The sequence below is a fragment of the Nomascus leucogenys genome, chromosome 22a, assembly GCF_006542625.1.
Source record: "Nomascus leucogenys isolate Asia chromosome 22a, Asia_NLE_v1, whole genome shotgun sequence".
NCBI lineage: Eukaryota > Metazoa > Chordata > Mammalia > Primates > Hylobatidae > Nomascus > Nomascus leucogenys.
In genome coordinates, this window is record NC_044402.1 from 1,790,329 (window position 1) to 1,809,569 (window position 19,241).

The following is a 19,241-nucleotide window of genomic DNA, read 5'->3' on the forward strand; positions in this document are numbered from 1 at the left end:
GCCAGGGACAGGGGGAGTCCCCAGGGGAGGGAGGGGCTGCATAGCCAGCCGCTGGGCAGGGGATCACAGCACGGGGGATGGTGGGGCCTCATGGCCAGGACCTCGGGTTGAACGTGGAGTGGAGCAGCTGGAAGCCAGTGCAAAGCCGCAGAAAGGGGCAGGTGCCCAGACACAACCTTCGCAGGCCAGGCAGGCGGGGGGTACTGGCATGGGGACAGAGTAACAGGCTTAAGGAAGCTAACTGGTTCAGCTGGGGACCTACCACATGAGAAGCAGACAGGACTCCGAAGAGGCCAGGAGGCAACCAGAGAGCAACAGCTACGGTGGCCCCAGAGGGCACATGTACAGGTCAGGTGAGGCCGTGAGCTCAGAGCATTCAAAGGGCTGGGGATCCCCCAAAGGGTCTGTGGCCTCTGACCACAGGAAAGCCCAGCAAACTGGGGTCAAGACAGACCCAGGCCTGAGTCCTCCAGGGAAGAGCCTCCATCCAGGCTGCCCCAGGAGGGGGCTCCTGCGGCTCGGGGGTCCTGAGCCCATGAGCAAAGGCAGGCAGAGGGCAGAGGATGGCAGGAAGACTCTGGGAGGGAAATGCTGCCACCACTCCTACCTCGACTTCCCCATATAGCATAACCCAGAAAGAAGGGAGCCAGGGGCCGCTTACACAGGGCTGTTTCCCGCCAGCCCAGCCCCCAAGCCTGGCTCCCTGCCCCAGCCTCAGGACCCTAAGATCTCGGCAGTCAACAAGAAAGCAGGTCAGAGAGGAAGCGTGGGCTTGAATCCCAGCTCTGTCATGTTCCACCTTCTCTGAAGGGCCCTCATGGCACCATGGGCCCCACAGGAGCTGCAAGGCAGGCCCTGGCACAGCACCCGAAGCCCTGGGTCCCCGTGGATGTGTCCTTCCCACACTTACCACCCCTCACCCCGGGGACCCTCAGAGGGCAGCACACCAGGGCGTGAGGAGTCTGCCGACACCCAGTGAACTCGGCAGCCGTGGGAACCATCGGTGCATCTTTAATTCACAAATAAAAGCTGTAGCAAGATGTCATCTACACATTTGTACAAAGGTTCAGACGTCCTATACTACGCACGATCCTCAAAGTATGAGCCTGTCGTGCGGGGACATCGCAAACGCTGGCAGGCTCACCCCTCGTCTGCATTTGGCAAGAAGCGCCTCCCAAGGCCCCCCCACCCTGCCCAGGGTGCCCCCCAGAGGGAGCAGGCCTCCCACAGCTGGAGAGAGCCTGGCCCCCAGGACACCTTCCCTAGAAAACCATAAAAACATAGATCATTTGTCTTCAAATTCCCACGGCAAATTCCGCATTTATGGGCAAAATGATATAAAAATATGAACCTAACAGAACCTTTACAAAACCCTACCCCCCATCTTTGTTGTTGGTCGTGGTGGTCTGTTTTTTTTTTTTTTTGCCTGTGGTTTTGGTAAAAATTCCTGCCGTGGAAGAGGCAACCTGTACGTGGGGCTCAGCCCTTGTTAGCTGCCCTCGGGACAGAGCAGGTGCTCGGGAAGGGAGGGGACTCGAGGTCAGCCATCCCCGCCCGGGAGATCCCGTGATGGATCTGCGTTGAGAAACCCACACAGATCCCCCACAGCCCGGGCTCTGCCGAGAGGAAACCATTGTAAAAGAAAAGTCATCCTGAATCCTGAAAGACCCCTGGGGCGCGCAGGTAAGACCCGCTCCACAAAAACTGCTTGGCTGCAAAGAAGGCAAGATGGACACACACACAACCGGTGCCAGCCCTGGCCCGGACAGGCGCAGCGGGGCCAGGCTGAACACAACTTCTGCTGGTGTCTCAAGTCTGTAGCACCAAATGCAAAAGGGAGACAAGTCCAAATCAAGGTCAAAGGCACTTGCGTTGCTGTTGGGTGGCGACGGTCTTCTGGTCACTCTGGCACCCTCGCTGTCCACCGTGTGGCCGGCCCTCCCTCCCCCACACTCCGTCTCCTCTCTGAGACTCCCGTCCTGCACAGAAACCCCTCCACATCCTCCCCCCCAGCCCCCACCACATCCTCGCTCCATCCCACGTCCCGTCCTCCAGCCCCCTGCACGCCCCCTCCTCTTGTCCGGCGCCCAGCCTCAGACGTCCACCTCCTGCGGCCCCGGGACGGCAGCACTGGCTGCAACGCTGATGTCGAAGCAAGTGACCATCATGACGTGCGCCTTGCACAGGTTCACGCACTGCTCCAGGGCCGCCGTGGCTCGCTCCAGGGCCGCCAGGTACTCGGCCGACTCGGGCTCCAGCTCCGGGTCCACCTCAACTGGGGAGGGGAGGAGAGAGGAGGGGCACCTGGGTCAGGCCCGAGGCTTGGGGGCAGCCACCTGGCCCCCCAGAGGCCTCAGGAAAGGCATCTTGGCCCGGCCAACCCTGCCTTCCAGCCTTCCCGTCACAAGGTACAGGAGAGCAACGGGGCTTGGGGAGAGGAGGGGAGGGCAGGCGTCAGGGCACACGGAGGGCTGGGCTGGGTCCGTGGGCGGGCGGGACTCACACTGCTCCAGCCAGCGACCAGGCTCCAGCATCAGCCGGCCCTGGGTCTCGGCCAGCTCCTCACACAGGTGCTCGTGCTTGGCCTGCACCTCCCGCAGCCGCTGCTGCCTGCGCTCCGCCAGCCGCAGCCTTGTACTGACGCACGCCAGACCCTGGGAGGCAGGGCGGGCGGGGGGCTCAGGCCTGGGACCCTCTCCCCAGGGACCCCCAGCAGCCTTGTACTGACGAACACTGGACCCTGGGAGGCAGGGTGTGCGGGGGGCACAGGCCTGGGACCCTCTCCCCAGAGACCCCCAGCAGCCTTGTACTGACGAACACTGGACCCTGGGAGGCAGGGTGCGGGGGGGGGCTCAGGCCTGGGACCCTCTCCCCAGGGACCCCCAGCAGCCCTGCCGTGGCCCCCGCCTCCCTTCACCTGCCAGGCCTTGGCAGGCACACAGTGGGGCTCCAAGGGCGGGCAGGGGGCAGACCTGAGGCAGCCCACCCATGCCCATCTGGGTCCTGGCACGGCTCTAAGACCACCTCCCCACGACAGGGGAGAATGCCAGCGGACAGCAGCAGTGGCCTCAGGACCCCCCAGCTACCCACCCACTGCCCAAGCGAAGTGTCGGGGCTGCAACAGGCTTGGGCTGGGCAGGGCTGCTCCTACCTTTGCGTCCTGGGAGGAATGTGGACAGCAAGTGAGGTCAGGGGCTGCCCGGCCACACCCCCAGAGGCCTGACGAGCCCATCAAATGGCTCACTCTGCCATCCGCGGCAGGCTCCCCACCAGGGCTCATAGACCCCAGCCCACCAAAGGCCCTACCTGGGTGGGGGCCTCCCTCGGGGTGGGACGGGGCCGCTGAAGGCGCTCCACATCGTCAATCTCGTACACCTTGATCTCGAATGGCTCCTTCAGGGAGCCAGCCAGGGGCGGGGGCAGGTCCACCCACTGCCCGGGGAGGCTGGGCTTACGGCCCAGGGCAGCGGTGTCGGGCAGTGGGGCGGGAATAAGGCGCCGCCGCTGCATACCTGGAATGGAGAGCCGGGCACAGGGGTGAACAGAGGTGGGGCCCAGCCCAGGCACTGCCCCTGCAGGGACGCTGAGGAGCCAGCCCAAGTCCTGACAGGGGTCCGGTCCAGGAATCCTCAGGCTGGCGCTCTGCCCAGGGCAGGGAGGAAGCCGACCCCAAGCGAGGCCCACAGCTCTCAAGGGCGCCCCCACCCCCACTAGGGCCTCCCACTTTCCCTGCCATGACCTGAGCAGTTGCCCCTTGGGGCAGCCCTGGCGGGGGCCTTCCAAGCAGCTGGACACTGGCCAGGGAGGCACCAGGCCCGGGACCCAAACCCAAGTCCAGCGCCCCAGCCTGGCGACCTGTGCAGGGCTGCCCTTGTGCTCACCCTGACACAGACCAGGATCAGCCCCCCAGGGCAGGGTGGGGCCAGAGAAGGGCAAGTACAGGGTATTTATAAACTGCAGAGGGCTGTGCACATCCACACACAAAAAGCCCCAGGCGGATCTGTAAACAGTCCAGGGCTGTGTGCGTCTGGGACCTTGAAGGCTGTGCCCATCTGTCCAGCATCTCATGGCCCTGTAAACTGGAGAGGGCTGTGCACCTCTGCACCCACCTGTGGCCCTCTTCTTGGGGGACTTGAGGCTGCGAGTGCGGGCGCCTGGGGAGGCAGCCCCACTCTCGCTCATGGAGTCAGGGGCGGAGGAGGCGCTGCCGGTGGCCTCGCTGTCACGCCGCAGGCTCTCATAGCCGCTGCTGCCACCGCTGTGGTGGAAAAGGGCGGTGCGGCCCATGGCGGGCGGCAGCTCTCCACTCAGCACGCTGCTGTTGTCGCTGCCATGGCCGCTGCTGTAGCGCTGGGGCCGCCGCGGGGCGGTCACCTTGCTGTAGGGGGAGGGCAGAGCTGGGCCTGTGGGTGGCCGCTCCTCCCCCACATTCACGCCACTGTCATGGCCGCTGTCTGAGTCCGCCGAGCCCCACGAGGAGCCACCTCGGCCCGGGGCTCCACTGGCTGACAGCTCATGGACGCGGCTGTGAGCAGCCCGGAGCGCCTGCTTTGTGCCCATGATGGTACCCCGGCCAGCCTTGGCCCCGACACTGGGCCCGGCCCGTGGGGCTGCTCTGGGACCGGCCACAGGGCCGCCAGGGCTCCTGCCCGACACAGAGGCCGCAGACAGCTTCACCGAAGGCCCCAGAGCCCGCGACCCACCAGCCACTAGGCTACGGCCCTTGCCTCCACCAGCAGGGGGCTTGGGGGCCCCCACAACCTTGGTTGCGCCGCTCCTACAGGCGGGAGCTGGACCGTGTGTGGGGCTGGAGGGTGGCACACCCAGCTTGGGTACAGCCCGGGGAGGCCGCCCAGGGGCTTCCCGGCCCTTGCTGCTGCTGTGCGCCAGGCCTTCGTACCGCTCCAGAGACGCGTGGCCGGCAAGACGGTGTGCCGCTTCTACCTTGCTGGCCCGGGCCTTCAGGCTGGACGTGGCCCTGGGGACGGAGTGGTCAGCCCGGCTGCTGGGCCTGGGCTCCTCCTCCCCTCGAAGGATGGCAGCAGCCCCGGCACGTGCCGGGTTCACAGCATGGGGAGGGGCCGAGGCCGGGCTGCTCCTCTGCTCCAGGCTGGACTTTCGTGTGGGTGGGGCCGGGGGGGCCGCCCCGCTGGGCCTTGGGAGGAAGCCCCCCCTGGGAGCCAGACTCTTCTTGCTGGTGGGGGAGGCCTTCAGGCTGCCCGAGCAGGCCACCACCTCCGAGGGAGCATCCCCCCAGGACACAGCTGGCGTTGTCACACCCAGCGTGGTGGCACCCCTCCGCAGCGGTGGGATCCGAGCCACAGCCTCTGGCCTGCGGGCCGCCCTGGCTGCCACCTCACACCCGTCCACCACTCTCTGGGCACAGGCTAGCATCACCTGGGCCTCAGGCAGCCGGGGGGAGCCAAGTGTGGGGCTGGGGGCCCTGCCAGCAAAAGCTGCCTGGGCATCACACTCCCCTACCCGGAGCAGCCATGGGTCCTCGAACAGGCCTCCACGGCCAGGTGGGCTCTGGCCCAGGCGAGCACAGCCCACGCGGGTGGTGGCAGAGGCAGTCCTCGGTTTCCGGGGGAGGCTGGAGTGGATGGTCTGGGCTGCGGATGCCCCCCGCGAGGGCCCGGCCTGGGGCTCCCTGCCAGGTCGGGATGGGACCACTGCAGCCACTTCCCCAGGGCACGGACCCCAGGTTGGCCTGGGACTGTCAGGTCTGTCTGGCTCCAGGAACCCAGAGCTTCCGTCCCCCAAGGAACCATCCAGGGCAGGGGGGCCCCCAGGGTCAAGCCCTGCCAGCGAGTCGGGGCTGAAGCGGGGCTGCAGCGTAGGGCCACGGCTGTCGGCGGTACAGACACTGACCTCACTGAGCCAGGAGCTGATGGAGGAGCTGTGACTGCTGCCGGCCCAGGCCGCCCCCTCCAGGGGCCCCCCCTCAGGTGCCTGAGAGGTGTAGGCGTCAAACTCATCATTGATGCTGCTGATAATGCTGACCGGCCGGGACCCCGAGGCCAGGGCCTGCAGGGAGCAGTCACTGTCGAAGCTAGCCAGGCTGGTGGGCCGCCCAGCTCCAGCAAGCCCCCCCAGCGACAGCTCCTCCACCACCGTGAACACCAGCTCGTCCTCGCCGTTGAGCTCCACTGGCCGCTGCAGGGTCACTGTGGTGGTGAGCAGGCCCCGCTCCGGACAGCGACTGCCAGCAGCCAGGCGGGGGCAGGTGGCCCCAGGAAGCATCGGGGACCCAGCCACCTGCCCACTCATACCCACGGGAGGGGTCCGTGCCACTCCATCAGTGCCCCCTCCCCCCGGCTCTTCTGGGGCTCTGCAGGCTTCCAGCAACTGAGGGGGTGGGGGAGCCGGGCTGGGCAGTGGCCTCCTGCCTCCACCCACTGCAGCCTTTTCCGGGACCAGCAGCTCGGGCCAAGTGCCGCTGTCCTCTCTCTGGTCACCCCAGACAGGGGCCTTGCAGGGCTCAGGGGCACCCTGGTGGGTGTCTGGGCCACAACTGCCTCGAGGGGTGCTGGCAGCCATCGGGGTGCCCACGGCCTTCCTGGGGGATGCAGCCTCTGGTGGCGAGGGCTTCCGGCCCCCTCGGGCGGGGCTGGCCTGAGCTCCGTCGGTGCCGCCTGGACCTCCTGAGGGACCCTTGCTGCCGTCCATGCATTCTAGCCGCTCCTGCAGCTCCGCGAAGGTGCTGCAGCGGAAGTGGTCTGCGTCTCGGGGGCCCTTGGAGGGCCGGTGGCGGCTCAGGGCAGGGATGATGGGCACGAAGTCGGGCGGACCTTCGTTGTCGGTGAGCTCCCGGTCTGACAGCGCCGCCCCACCGGGCCCCACGTAGATGACCGTGTCACAGGACTGCTCGCTGCTGGAGGAGTAATCGGGGTCACCGGGCAGGCAGGGGGGCATGCGGTCGGGGTCCAGGGCCACAGTGCGTGGGTGGAAGGGCCGCAGGTGCGGGGGCCGACGGGCCCGGCCTTCCTCACAGGAGCTCTCCCCACCAGAGGAGCTGGAGGCACACTGCGGGAAGAAAAGTGGAGCTGCTGAGCCCAGTCTCCCCTACGCCCCCCGCTTCCCTGACCCTCCCCAGAGCACATGGCCAACACTGTGGTCACTGTGATGAAAACCACAGCAGCCACCACCAACCATGTCCTGCCAAACGCTGGGAGCAGTACTGAGTCTCAGGGGAACCTAAGTGACCATTCTTAGCAACTTTACAAGGAAAACGGTGTCACCGGCACTGGGAGAGAACGGGAAGCTCAAAAGACAAGCATGCGTGCCCAGGCAGGACTCGGACCGAGGGCCATGTAACCCCAGAGTGCCCCAAACTCCACCCTCCAGCCGCAGAGAGGGGTCCCTAGGAAGTCCCTGTGGGGCTGGTGCAGCACCCCGGGGCCTGTGCGGGGGCAGCAGGCTGGAGTGAGGCCACCATGAGCCGCATACAGCAAGCCCCGATTCTGCCCACTGTATCCAAGGACCTGAGACTGGGCTCCCCGCCCCCCAGGGAGGGCCACATGGGCACAGCCTCATGACACCAGAACACACAGGACATCTACCCAGGCTCCAGGCCACCTGCTGACCCCCACCCCAAGCAGGCCAGCGGAGGCCTGCAGTGGACACAGGAGCCGGGAGGGCCCCGAGATGGGGCGGGCAGGAGGTGGGGGGCACCTTGGCCTTCTTCCTGCGCAGGCGGTGGATGCGGGCGGCAAGCTGCACGGTGCTGAGCGTCTCCGCGTGCTGGGCTGGCGCATCCGACACGTGGGCGATCATGGTGGTGCGGCAGCCGGCGGTGGCCAGGGACTCACGCAGCAGCATGGTGAGCCTGTGGTCCCTGGGGGTCGAGGCGGTTCAGACGCCAAGGGTTAGGGTTCGGGACAGGCTGGCCAAGGGCAACCCTGGGATCAGTCTGGTTCCCACCCAGCTCCGGCACCAGCCCAGCGTGGGGCCCCAGGCAGCCCATGGGCAGCGAGGCCTGTCAGGTGGTGGAGGAGCAAAGCCCTGAGGAGCTGGGGGCCACAGCAGCACCGGGCACACCAGACACGGATTTACCAGGTCACCAAGGGGCCACCACGGTCGGCACCTGCCCAGGCCCTACACTCACCGGTACGGCACATGCTTGGCTCCGTTGACCAGGGCCAAGATGACGCTGCCCAGGGCCGACAGGGACAGACACAGGGGACCCCCAGCAGCCTCCCCGGCCCTGCCAGGCGCCGCCTCACAGCTGCCCAGGTCGATGAGGTGCAGGCGGCTGCGGCCTCCGGACACTGGAACCGCAAGGCAAGCAAATGACGGTGTAGCCAGGAGCCCCCAGACCCTGCTCCACATCCCCACCCCAGGCCCAAGCAGGGGACACCCCCAGGAGCCACTGGATGACGGGCCCCTATGCCTGGGTCTCACTGACACGTATCCCACAGGGCCCGGGAGTGCGGGCATGGCACCTACTTCCTCCCCGGCCGCACTTCTCCATGCGGTACTGGTAGACGTGCAGCGTGAACAACATGTGGGAGCTGCGTCGGGCGTCCTCGCCGCAGCCCGCTCGGCTGGTGCTGCGGGCCGCCAGGGCCGCATCCAGGTAGAAGGCCGCCTTCTCGGCCGTGGGTGCCCGCAGCTCGCTCTGGTTCTGGAGCTGCAGGAAAGGCAGAGGCTGCGGTGTCTTCAGCGGCTCAGGGCCAAGTGCAGCCCCCCTCCCCCAAGGTGGGACAGTAGGCAGGCGCACCTGCGCCCCACACACGGGGTCCTCCCGCAGGTACACTCCCGGAGACTGGGTGTCCTGGAGGCTGCCAGGGGCCACCTCGGCCAGCAGGTCCCGCAGGCTCTGGTCGCGCCCGCACACCTCCACAGCTGAGACCCGGACGGAGAAGCGGGTGCCCGTCCTCTCCCTGCGCTCCTCGATGAGCCTGAAGAGCCAGGAGATGGCGCAGGGCACGATGCCCAGGCTCTGGGGTGAGCTGTCCTTCCCGATCATGGTGTACGACTTGCCTGGGGGCCACGCAGGCGTCAGGCCCCACCACACACCACGCAAGGAGCCTTTATGGCTCCTGGGGTCCCCGAGGCCAACCAGGGGCACTGAGATCTTAGGGGCCTCTTTGGATCCATCCTAAGCCCTCTGCCTTTTAGTTCTGCAGGGGTTCAGCTTCCTCTCCACAAGACCCTCATCCCATATGCCCACCATGACCCATGTGTAGGACCAGCCTCCTTTCCCACCAGAAGCTGCCAGCAACCACCATGATGAGGATGGGAGGGGGTGGCCAGCAGGAGCCATCTAGGGTGGGGCAAGGGTGCTTACCCAGGCTCATGTGGCCAAAGGAAAAAATGCAGCCATCAGCCCCACTGACCACTGACTGGAGCACGTCGGCCACGGTCCCCGAGCAGACTTCAGCCTGGGGGGGTGGGGGGTGGGGAGCACAGAGAATCAGGCAGATGCCAGGGCCCAGGGGCTGTGGCCCCTTCCTTCTGCCACATCTGCGGGCCTGAGGCCGGTCTGTCCTGGCACATGCAGGCAGTCGACCCACAAGGAGATTGGGCTGCACACCCGGGACGAAGGACAGATCCCATGTGCACACGGAAAGCACAGAACACACAAGAACAGGACCCAGGACACACGCAGGATGGACTGGCCAGACACGTGCAGACACACACCCGCAAAGCACAGAAGTCCAGCACCAGGGGCAGGGGCAGACCACCACGCGCAGAGAGACGCACACACAGCCACAGGGTGCACAGCTCAGCATGAGCAGGGAGGACCGGACGCCCCCAGAGCCCAACAGCTGCTCAGAAAGCTTCCCGGGAGGGCGGTCTCCGGAAAACCAGGCCTTTCCCTGTGGACTTGGCTCAGAGCCTTGGCAGGGGCGGGTGGAGACACCCAAGGACGCCGGCCAGGCCGATGAGGGAGGTAAGCAGGCAGCGGGCCCCCTCGCTCACTCTTCCTCTGCGCCCTGCACGGAGAAGCAGGAGCAGATCTGACCCACGTGCTAAGCCAGCAGCCCGGCCCCGGGTCTCCAGGAGGACGCCCAGTCCGCCTGCCCGTACCTGCTCGGAGTCCTGAGGGAAGACGGCATCGAAGGCAAACATCTTGGGAACTGCAGCAGTGGCGGCTCGCCGGGGGCCTGCGCTGCCTGGGGGACCGGCGGCAGGATCGTAGAGGATCACCTGCTTCTTCCGAGGGTCCACCTTCAGGAAGGACATGGCCTCGGCCGAGCGCTGGGCCCCCTGTGCGGGCCAGATCCGCAGCATAACCTTCACCTGGGGCAGAGGTGGGCGGCACCTGAGAAGCTGCCTCCGCCCAGCTGGCCACTAATTACAGGGGAGGAGGGGCCCAGCTCAGGTGGGGACAGCGGGCCAGGCCTCACACTGGCACCCCCACCGCAGGAATGTGGACACCGCGCCCCTGCTCCAGGCGAGAGCAGATCCCATATGAGGTCAGCAGAGCAGGCAGAAGGTGAGGGCCGGGGAGAGGCAAGGCCGGTGCACAGCCTGTCAGCACCGAATGTGCGGCACAGAGAATGAGGGGGCGGCGGGTTCCGGGCGCCGCAGTGAGAAGACAGAGGGACGCTCAGGTCCGCAGAGCAGCTTAGTCCAGGAGAGGGCAGGATGGAGGAGCACAGCCCCCTGGCCCAGCCCCCGCAGGCTGCTCCCCAGGCTGAGGGGGAACACTTGCAAGATAAGGGAATGAACTGCCCCACAGAGGTGTGAGAGCCGCAGAGGGTGGCGCTGCCAGGGGAACCATCCAGGGGCATGGCTGCCTCTGACCCTGGCCAGCTGAGGGAACCGAACCCTGGCACCCTGTGGCCTGCTGGACTAGAGTCAGCAGAAAGCAGGGGGATGCCCACTTGAATGCAAACGGGGACAGGCAAGATAAGAAGGATCCCATCCAGGGGAAGAACAAATTCTGACGCCTCAGCCTCACCCGCCCCACTGCAGGCTTGAGGAGACTGAGGCTGGGGGGCAGGCTGAGGGTGGGGCTGGGCTTCCAGCCTGACCTCCCGAGCCAGCAGGGAACCAGGCAGCCCTGGTGCTGGGCAGAAGCAATGGTGTCTCCAAAGCACACACACAGATCCCAAACTGGGCCACAAACAGGCACCGGCCTCGGGAAGACCCTGACACCAGCCCCAGCACCCTGAGAGGGGGCAGACGCCGGGGAGGGGCAGGACCCAGGATGCCGGAGCACAGAGCAATCACTGCGAACACTCCGAAACGCACACACAGCAGGGACACCCCACACAGGTGGGTCTGGTGCGTCGATGCCAGGAGGCGGCGGCTCTGACCCAGCAGAGGCTGCGCACACGAGGGCCACCCTGAACCAGGGCTCCAACGCAGAGCCAGAGACAGGCCCCATTTCCTGCTGGAGGACACCACAGTCCACTCTGCGCTGAAATCTCTGATTTCTCCACTACAGTGTAAATCAAATTACCAGAGACTCATTTCAGAGCCAATATTTTTCACGGATTTAATTGTAAGTGACAGATACATAACGCCGGCAAAATTGGTTTACCGCGGGTAGTTCGCGCCAGGTGGCACCTACTCCCCCTGGGCACGGGGCACATTGATATGCAGGCCGCTGGAGTCGGGACTGCCCGCTCTCCGGGGAGCAGCGTGGAGAAACACTTTTCTATTGTACTACTCAGAACCTGGGCTCCATTAGGCGAGAATCAATTCTTTTATTCCCCCGACGACGTGAACAAAACTATTTCATTTCCAGACGCTGCCGCAAAGCAGACGAAAACGTGCACTTCCCGGTAATTTTTGGCAATTTTTTTTCCAGCGTGAACTCCTCACCACTTCAGGAGCCAAATGGGCTCTGCAGATTTGAGAGAATTCCTAGCAGGAAGGAGTGTCGTGGAGAGGCCCACAGTTTGGCTCTCTACATCTGCCGGCCGCCCTTTCCACCAGCGGCATTAATCCCAGAGCAGGCTCACAACCAGGAGGAAGGGGGGTGCGGGCCTCCCCAGGGAGGGGATGGAGCAGCCCACAGTGGGGGCACTGGCCATCTAGCCTGCCCCACACTGCCCTGGTCCCAGCGCAGGCCATTGTCTGCCAGGAGAGAACCCTGTCATTACTGCAGGGAAATGACAGGATCTTTGCAGGAGAAGGCACAGCAAGCCTCTCCCCTAAATGTTCAGATATTACAAAGCCCCACAGAATAGCTGCCTGGGAGGGAAAAAACACATTTTGCATTAAACAAGGGCTTCCAGCTCTGAAGAGGTGGCCCAGGCAGGGAGGGGGAGGGGCGCTGCTCAGCACCACCCAGACAGGGATGTCTCTTTTAATACCACAATGTGATGAATTATCTTAAGTGGCACATTAATGTCAGAAATCGAACGTAATCTAACTTCTTTTCTGTGACAATATTAAACGCCTTTCAGGCGGCATTTCTGACTATGTGACATTAGTGCTAATAACACCGGGGAGCTGGGGGGTGTGGAGGGTGTGGAGGGTGGAGGGGCTGGAAGGCTGGTGACCCAGGGCTCCTTGTTGCTGGGGAAGCACTGAGCGCCCTGGAGCAGGGTGGGGTGTGACTGCCATGGAGAGAAGGGAGAAGCCCGGCCAAGGCTGCCCCCAGGAGGAAGTGGGGCAGAAGCTGTCCCCTAAGAAACGCGGGGCCCTGGGGAAAGTGCTGCGGGCTCCTGAAGGAGCTGCTGACTCTCCTGCCCCCACCCCAACCAGATGGCACAAACAGGCTGAGTGCCAGGCCCAGGCCCAGGCCAGAGCCAGGGCCCCGATCCCAGGCTGGGCGGGGAACCTGGATGCTGCCTGCCCACCACCACCCACACCTGACCTCGGCGTCCTCCTGGGCTCTCGGCCCAGCTCTGCAGCCCACGTGGCCAGGGCAGTGGCAGCCTGGCCCACAGCACCCACCTGCCCTATCTCGAGGGGACTGTTGAGGGTAGGGAGGACCCAGGGTGCCCCAGCCAGCCAGGCCTGGGCCCAAAACACAGGCTGACACCACCGGCCTCGAATCCCAGGGGACTGTGGAGAAACAGCCCGTGCCGGGCACATGCACAGAGATCAGGAGCCCCCTTGTTCCCCGCAGACCCCCGGCAGTGCTAGGCATAGAGATTTCCAGGGAGGCAGTGACCCCCGGCCTAGCCCCCCCAACTCTGCTTCACCCACCGCCCCCACCTCACCCCAGGGCCCGCCTTGCCCCAACCCGGCGGAGCAACGACAAGTCCCCACTCCAGGCCACACAGCTTCCCCTGCCGCCGCTTCCCCTGCCGCCGGGCCTCGGATGCAGAATGTCGCCTCTGGAGGACAGAGATGCCAGATGCCCGCCAAGCCCTCCTTACCACAAATGGAAACCAGTGCCCAGAGGGACAAGCGATCCATTCAAACCCCGGCAGCTGGTGGGGTGCTCGGGGTGGAGACCCAGAGTCAGGGAGATCGGGAGGCTCCTGGTAGTCTCACCACACACTCCCCTCTGGACACACATGCAGCTCCAAGGTGCCAACCGCCTGATACCCCCACCGGGACCCGCCATGGCCTTGAAGTGGTAGGAGCTGTCAGGTCTGCCCCACAGGCCGCCCCAGAGCCCCTATGCCCCACAGTGGCCCTCCCTAGGGACCCACCACTGCCCCAGACCAGTAGCCACCGTCAATTCAGGCCAGGGCTGGCCTGGAGAGGTTGGGGGGCTCCAGTCACTGAAATTAGCGTTCCAGGGGCTGCAAGTACAATGCTCACTACATCACTGGGCAGGCAGGGGGCACGGCCCCCAGCAACTGCACCACTGAGGGTGGGGCCGGACACACAGTCACTTAAAGCCCTTCCCCGTAGCCAGCATGTTCGGAACCCTCCCACTAGCCTGGCACCTCCCGAGCTCTAACAAAATCCCAAGGTGTGGGTGCCCAGGAGGCCCCTCCAGGACTACAGAGCTGTGAAGGTCAAGCAGGCTCTCACCAGGACTGCGGGGGGTGCTCCTGGCACCCTAGACCCAGTACAGCTAGGGCAGTGGGAGGGGCCTGTGGCACCCCCAGGCCCAGGGACAGGGGCCTTCTGCCAGGGGGGTCTCCAACGTGGGCACAGCGTCCCCTCCAGACCCTGTCCCTGGAGAGCTGAACCCCTGGGAATCGTGGTCCGAGTCCAGAGGGGCACGGAGCCTCCAAGGCCTCCTCCGGGACTAGAGGCACCAGGCAGTGCTTTCGGGGTGCTGGGCGGGAGGGGGCTGGCTGCAGAGCAGGCCGAGGGGCAGGAAAAAGCCACCGGGGGCACACACAGAGCCATGTGACTGGCTTCCCACCCTCCATGGGCACGAAGAGCCCACCTGACTCAATGGGTCCACGAACCAGGCACTGCCAGCTCCCAGCACAAGGCACGGCCACCGTCCAGCCACGGCAGGTATTTCTCCAAGACTCGGATGGCACAACCAGCAAGCCACAGGCCCCAGGCTCAGAGCTCCAGGGGCAGCCAGGAGCCAGCCTGTCCCATCACTGATGGAGGCCCTGTGCCCTCCACAGGCCGCGGTCTTCCCATGTGGAGCACGGCGCCAGAATCAACCCATCACACATCCCGCTTTCCCACAGCAGGGGCACGCCTGTACACGGTGACACTGGAGAGCAGAGGCCCCTCCTGCCCCCAGCCCTCTCAGGGCTGCGTCTCAGTGGAGCCTACGCAAGGGGCTTCCCTGGATCAAACCCGACCCCTAGTCACTGGGAGCCCCGTGACCTGGCTGTCCCGCCCCACGCTGAACCTAGTACATGCCCCTGGGACCCCTAGGACACGCCACTCCCCACCCATCCCCGCAGTCCCAGCCCAGCACAGGCTCCCAGGCTCCCTGCTGCCACCTGGGCCTCAGTCTCCCCATGGCACCCCACTGACCACCCTTATTCAACCCAGAGAAGGAAGTGGCAGCCCCTCCACTCCCGCACCCCTCCTGCGTCTTCTCACACGCCTCTGGCCTCCCCACCCAGGGCCCCGAACTCGGGGTTGCGTCTACCTTCCCGATGCTGCCAGGGTTGTCCTTGGTCTTGGAGGCGGCCCTGAGCAGACAGGGGGGCGCCGGGGGCGGCCACAGCTGCAGGACCCCGCTGAAGTCGGTGGGGTAGGTGGAGGCGCCGCGGGTGGCTGGAGGCGGTGGCGGGTGGGGCTTCTTCCGCTTGGAGGCCAGGCTGAGCTTCTGCACAGCCCTGGGGAGGAGAGGCAGAGGCAGGATCAGTGGTGGGTGACAGTCACCAGGCGGTCCCACCCTGGACTTCAACAGCCACCATCCCAGGAAACACAGCCCAAAATGTGGCTGGGAGGCCTGCACTTCATTTCTGCAAGTGGACGGTTCAGGCTGGGGCCTCCGTGACGTCCCCGCCCCGGGGGCTCTGCCCAGCATTCGGACCAAGCTTGTGACAGGGTCCAGACCCACACAGGCTGAGTGCCCCTCCCTGCGCTCTGCACTGAATGCCCTCCCCCCACCAAGGGGTGTGCCCTCATCCCCCACCTGCAGCCGCTGTGGGGAGGTCGGACAGTGAAAGCTGCTCCCACCCGATGCCCAGGATGTGGGCGGCCGTGCACAGCTGTGACCTGGGCACGTCCACCTGGCCTGCCTGTGCCTTGCCGATCACCGAGGCCCTAGAGCCATCCTGGAGCCACTGCCCCGCTCCTGGGCCCCTGTGGCCCCTGCCACCCTCGCCACTCAGGGCTGCTGGGAAGTGCCCCCACTGCCACCCTGCCCCTCAGCCAGGGCGAGGGCCTCCCCACCCCAAAGCCCACCCTGAGGCTCAGCCTTGCCCCAGCACGGCCAGGGGTGGGGGATTCCTGCACCCACAGTGCCTCCAGGGAACTCCCAGAAGGTGCAGGGTCTCCCAAAGCCCCCAGACCACAGGACCTTCCGGAGAAGAGGCTGACACTTGGGTTTAACACACCCTCCAGGGGAGGCCAATGCATGCTTGGGAGCCACTGGGGTGGACTCCCAGGGGACCTCAACATGCACACCCTACAGAGACACACACAGACACACAGAGACACACACATGCATATAGAAACACACAGACACACATATGCATACAGAAGACAGAGACACAGTCACACACATGCACATAGAAACACACACACACATATGCATAGAGACAGACACACAGTCACACACATGCATACAGAAACAGAACACACACAGACACCACACACATGCATACAGAAACACCAGACACCACACACATGCATACAGAAACACAAAGAGACACACACATGCATAGAGACACACAGTGACACATGCATAAACACAGAGACACACAGACACACACATGCTACAGAGAAACACAGATACACACACAAACAGACACACACACAGAGACACACAGACATACAGAGACACACACACGCATACAGAAACACAGAGACACAGACACATATGCATAGAGACACAGACGCACGTGCATACAGAGACACACAGACACACATGCACACAGACACACAGACACATGCAGAGACACACAGACACACGTGCATGGAGACGCACAGACACGCAGAGACACACACACACAGCATGCAGAGACACATGCATAGAGACACACACATGCATACAGACACAGACACACATGCACACAGAGACACATGCATAGAGACACAGACACACACATGCATAGAGACACAAACACATGCAGAGACACACACATGCATAGACAGACACACAGAGAGACACATACAGACACACAGACACATAGAAACACACGCATGCATACAGAAACACAGAGACACACAGACACATACGCATACAGAGACACACACAGAGACAGAGGCACACACAAAAATACATGCACACATACAGAAACACACAGAGACACACAGAGACACATGCATGCATACAGAAACACAGAGAGACATAGAAACACACACACAGACAGACACATAAAGACATAGAGACACACATACAGAGAGACACAGGCACACAGACACTCAGAGACACATGCACATACTCAGACACTCACACAGACAAGGATACACAGAGAAAGAGAAATGCAGACACACACGCAGAGATGCACAGACATGCACACACACAGACACACACACGCACACAGACACGCACACACACAGAAACCCACACTCACAGAGACACACACAGACGCGCGCACACACACACATACACACGCAAACACGCACACACAGAGTACAGGCCCGCCGTGCCTCTGAGCCCTGGCTGTGCTAACCCCGCTGCTGGGGATGTGTCCCCAGGTCAGATCACTGGGCCACACCTACTCATCCCCTGGGGTGGCTTCTCTGTGGCCCACCCACCCCACCCCTGCAGGGCCCCACACCCTCCCAGCACATTTTCTGCTGCAGGCACCCAGAGCCCCTACCCCGGCTTGTGGACCCACCAGCACAGGGACACCAGGATGCCACAGGGGTGAACCAACACACACACTGGGTGTCACCACCTCCCAACAGGAGGCGCTCCCACGCGGGCCAGAGGCCAGGATGCCACCGGGCGAAGGGTGGTGAACACTGCCCACCGGCAATCTCCCGACCCACCCTGGGCTCCTGTGTCCCCTAACGTGCCCCACGCCCCCCACAGCCCTCGCCTCTCGAGTCTATCTTGACTCCCTAAAACTGACCCCAATGTGGAAGGACCCGCATCCCAGAGCCCCCAGCCTCTCGCTGCCCCACTGCGGCGGCTGCAGCGCTGGCGTTTTGCTTCACGTCTTTCATCTCGAATAGGAGCTGTCTTTTAAGAGACCCCAGGGACGGCTTTCCTCCTAGTGAGGTGTCATCGTGGAAAATAAAAGTAATCTACGACGCAGGGTGGAGTCCTTAATAGGGCAGTGGCGGGCGGTGCCTGCAGCCACCCAGGCAAGACGTGCAGCGGGGGTTGCCAGGAGGAAGAATCCCAAGAACCAAGCCCAGGGCTACCCAGGAGAAGCCCCGGGATTTCCAGGTGTAGGAAGCCCACCCGTTGCCTCGGGGACTTGGGTTCCTTGCCCACAGCTGGCAAGGTATTGGGTAAAATGCTGGCGATGCCGGGTGAGGTCCAGGGGTCTCAGGCACACGGGCCTGGGCCCCAGGATGCAGGTGTGAGTCAGAGCAGGGGTTGGGGCCCATGGCCGCCCCGTGCCGCGCATGCTCGGGGTTCCGGCATCACTGGGGTCCTGGGTTCACGCCCTTTGGCAGCTGAGCCACACAGGGTGGGGCCCACCGCGGCAGGGAGGCCCGCAAGGGGAGGCAATGGCACCTGCATCCTGGGGCCCAGGCCTGTGTGCCTGAGACCCCTGGACCTCACCCGGCATCGCCAGCATTTACCCAATACCGTGCCTAAGCCTCGTCTCTATAAACCTCGCAACTGCCCTGCAACGAAGAGGCCCTTGTGCCCTCCTCGCCCAAAAATCACTCACACAGCAGATCAGGGACAGGATGGAGGCCGACACAGTCGCCCACGCTGTCTGTGTGTCTGTGCGTCTGTCCACAGGGCAAGAAGCCCGGGCAGAGGGGAACACTGGGAAGTGCAGAGGGCAGAGTCACAACCCAAACCTCAAAGTGAGCCCCCATTGGGGGCAGGGAGACTGGGTAGGGGCCTGGGCGAGGCCAGAGGCAGGCAGGCAGGGCTGCATCTGCCCATTTCGGGGCACAGGTGGGACGAGGCTTGGATTTCACCAGTGTCTGCTCTTGGGGTTCTTCCTGCCAACCCACCACCCCAGCCTCAGCCTCCTATTCCAGACCCCGCACCCCACGACCTTGGGTTACACCTCAGCTTCCCACCAGCTGCCCACAAGGGAAGAAGCTGCGGCCCTGCTTTGGAAAACATCCTCATCTAGCAGGCAGGACTGGGACATGCTGCCCCACCCTGCTGCCTGACGCTGCTCCAGGGCTGGGACCCCAGGTTTCTCGGGGCGGGAGCGGGGAAGGGCAGGGCCCTGCAGGTGCAGGTGGGAAGCCCCCCAGCCTACCTGGACAGGCGGGGCTGAGGACAGTCCCCACGGTGGCCCCTATAAGGGACAGGGAGCCTCCCTGGACCCCTTTCCTCCTCTGGAAATGGATGTAGGGGGACGCCCAGCACAGGCCCTCGCTGGAGGGTGTTGGCTCGGCCTCAAGTGGATGGGGTGAGGTCACGCCCACCCAAAGCCAGCTCCTGGACCCTCCCCTGCAACCCCTCCCTAGGCTGGGCAGGGTCAGGGTACCAGCTCCGACCTGAGGCTGTGGGCAGTAGGGCATCAGCACCCACACCCCCAAGCTTCCAGCGGACACGGAGGCTGGGCGAGCACCGGAGACTGGAGCGGCACTTGGAGACGCCAGAGGGAGACTGAGGCTGGAGCCTTAGGTCTGCAGAG

The 19,241-nt window shown here is 64.2% G+C and overlaps 1 protein-coding gene across 2 annotated transcripts in view; it reads right to left on the reverse strand.

The window, feature by feature from the left end:
- Positions 1 to 995: 995 nt before the first annotated feature.
- KIF26A (kinesin family member 26A) overlaps positions 996 to 19,241 on the reverse strand; it is a 41,894-nt gene continuing 23,648 nt past the window's right edge. For both annotated transcript variants that reach the window (XM_030803619.1, XM_030803621.1), the window contains 11 exons: positions 14,933 to 15,122; positions 10,036 to 10,248; positions 9,293 to 9,386; positions 8,723 to 8,985; positions 8,449 to 8,632; positions 8,108 to 8,270; positions 7,675 to 7,837; positions 4,110 to 7,026; positions 3,307 to 3,512; positions 2,504 to 2,654; positions 996 to 2,275 (listed from right to left, as the gene is read on the reverse strand). In XM_030803619.1, coding sequence (XP_030659479.1) covers positions 2,094 to 2,275; positions 2,504 to 2,654; positions 3,307 to 3,512; positions 4,110 to 7,026; positions 7,675 to 7,837; positions 8,108 to 8,270; positions 8,449 to 8,632; positions 8,723 to 8,985; positions 9,293 to 9,386; positions 10,036 to 10,248; positions 14,933 to 15,122 — 4,726 coding nt within the window. In that variant the 3' untranslated portion in view covers positions 996 to 2,093. The remainder of the gene's footprint in view (positions 2,276 to 2,503; positions 2,655 to 3,306; positions 3,513 to 4,109; positions 7,027 to 7,674; positions 7,838 to 8,107; positions 8,271 to 8,448; positions 8,633 to 8,722; positions 8,986 to 9,292; positions 9,387 to 10,035; positions 10,249 to 14,932; positions 15,123 to 19,241) is intronic.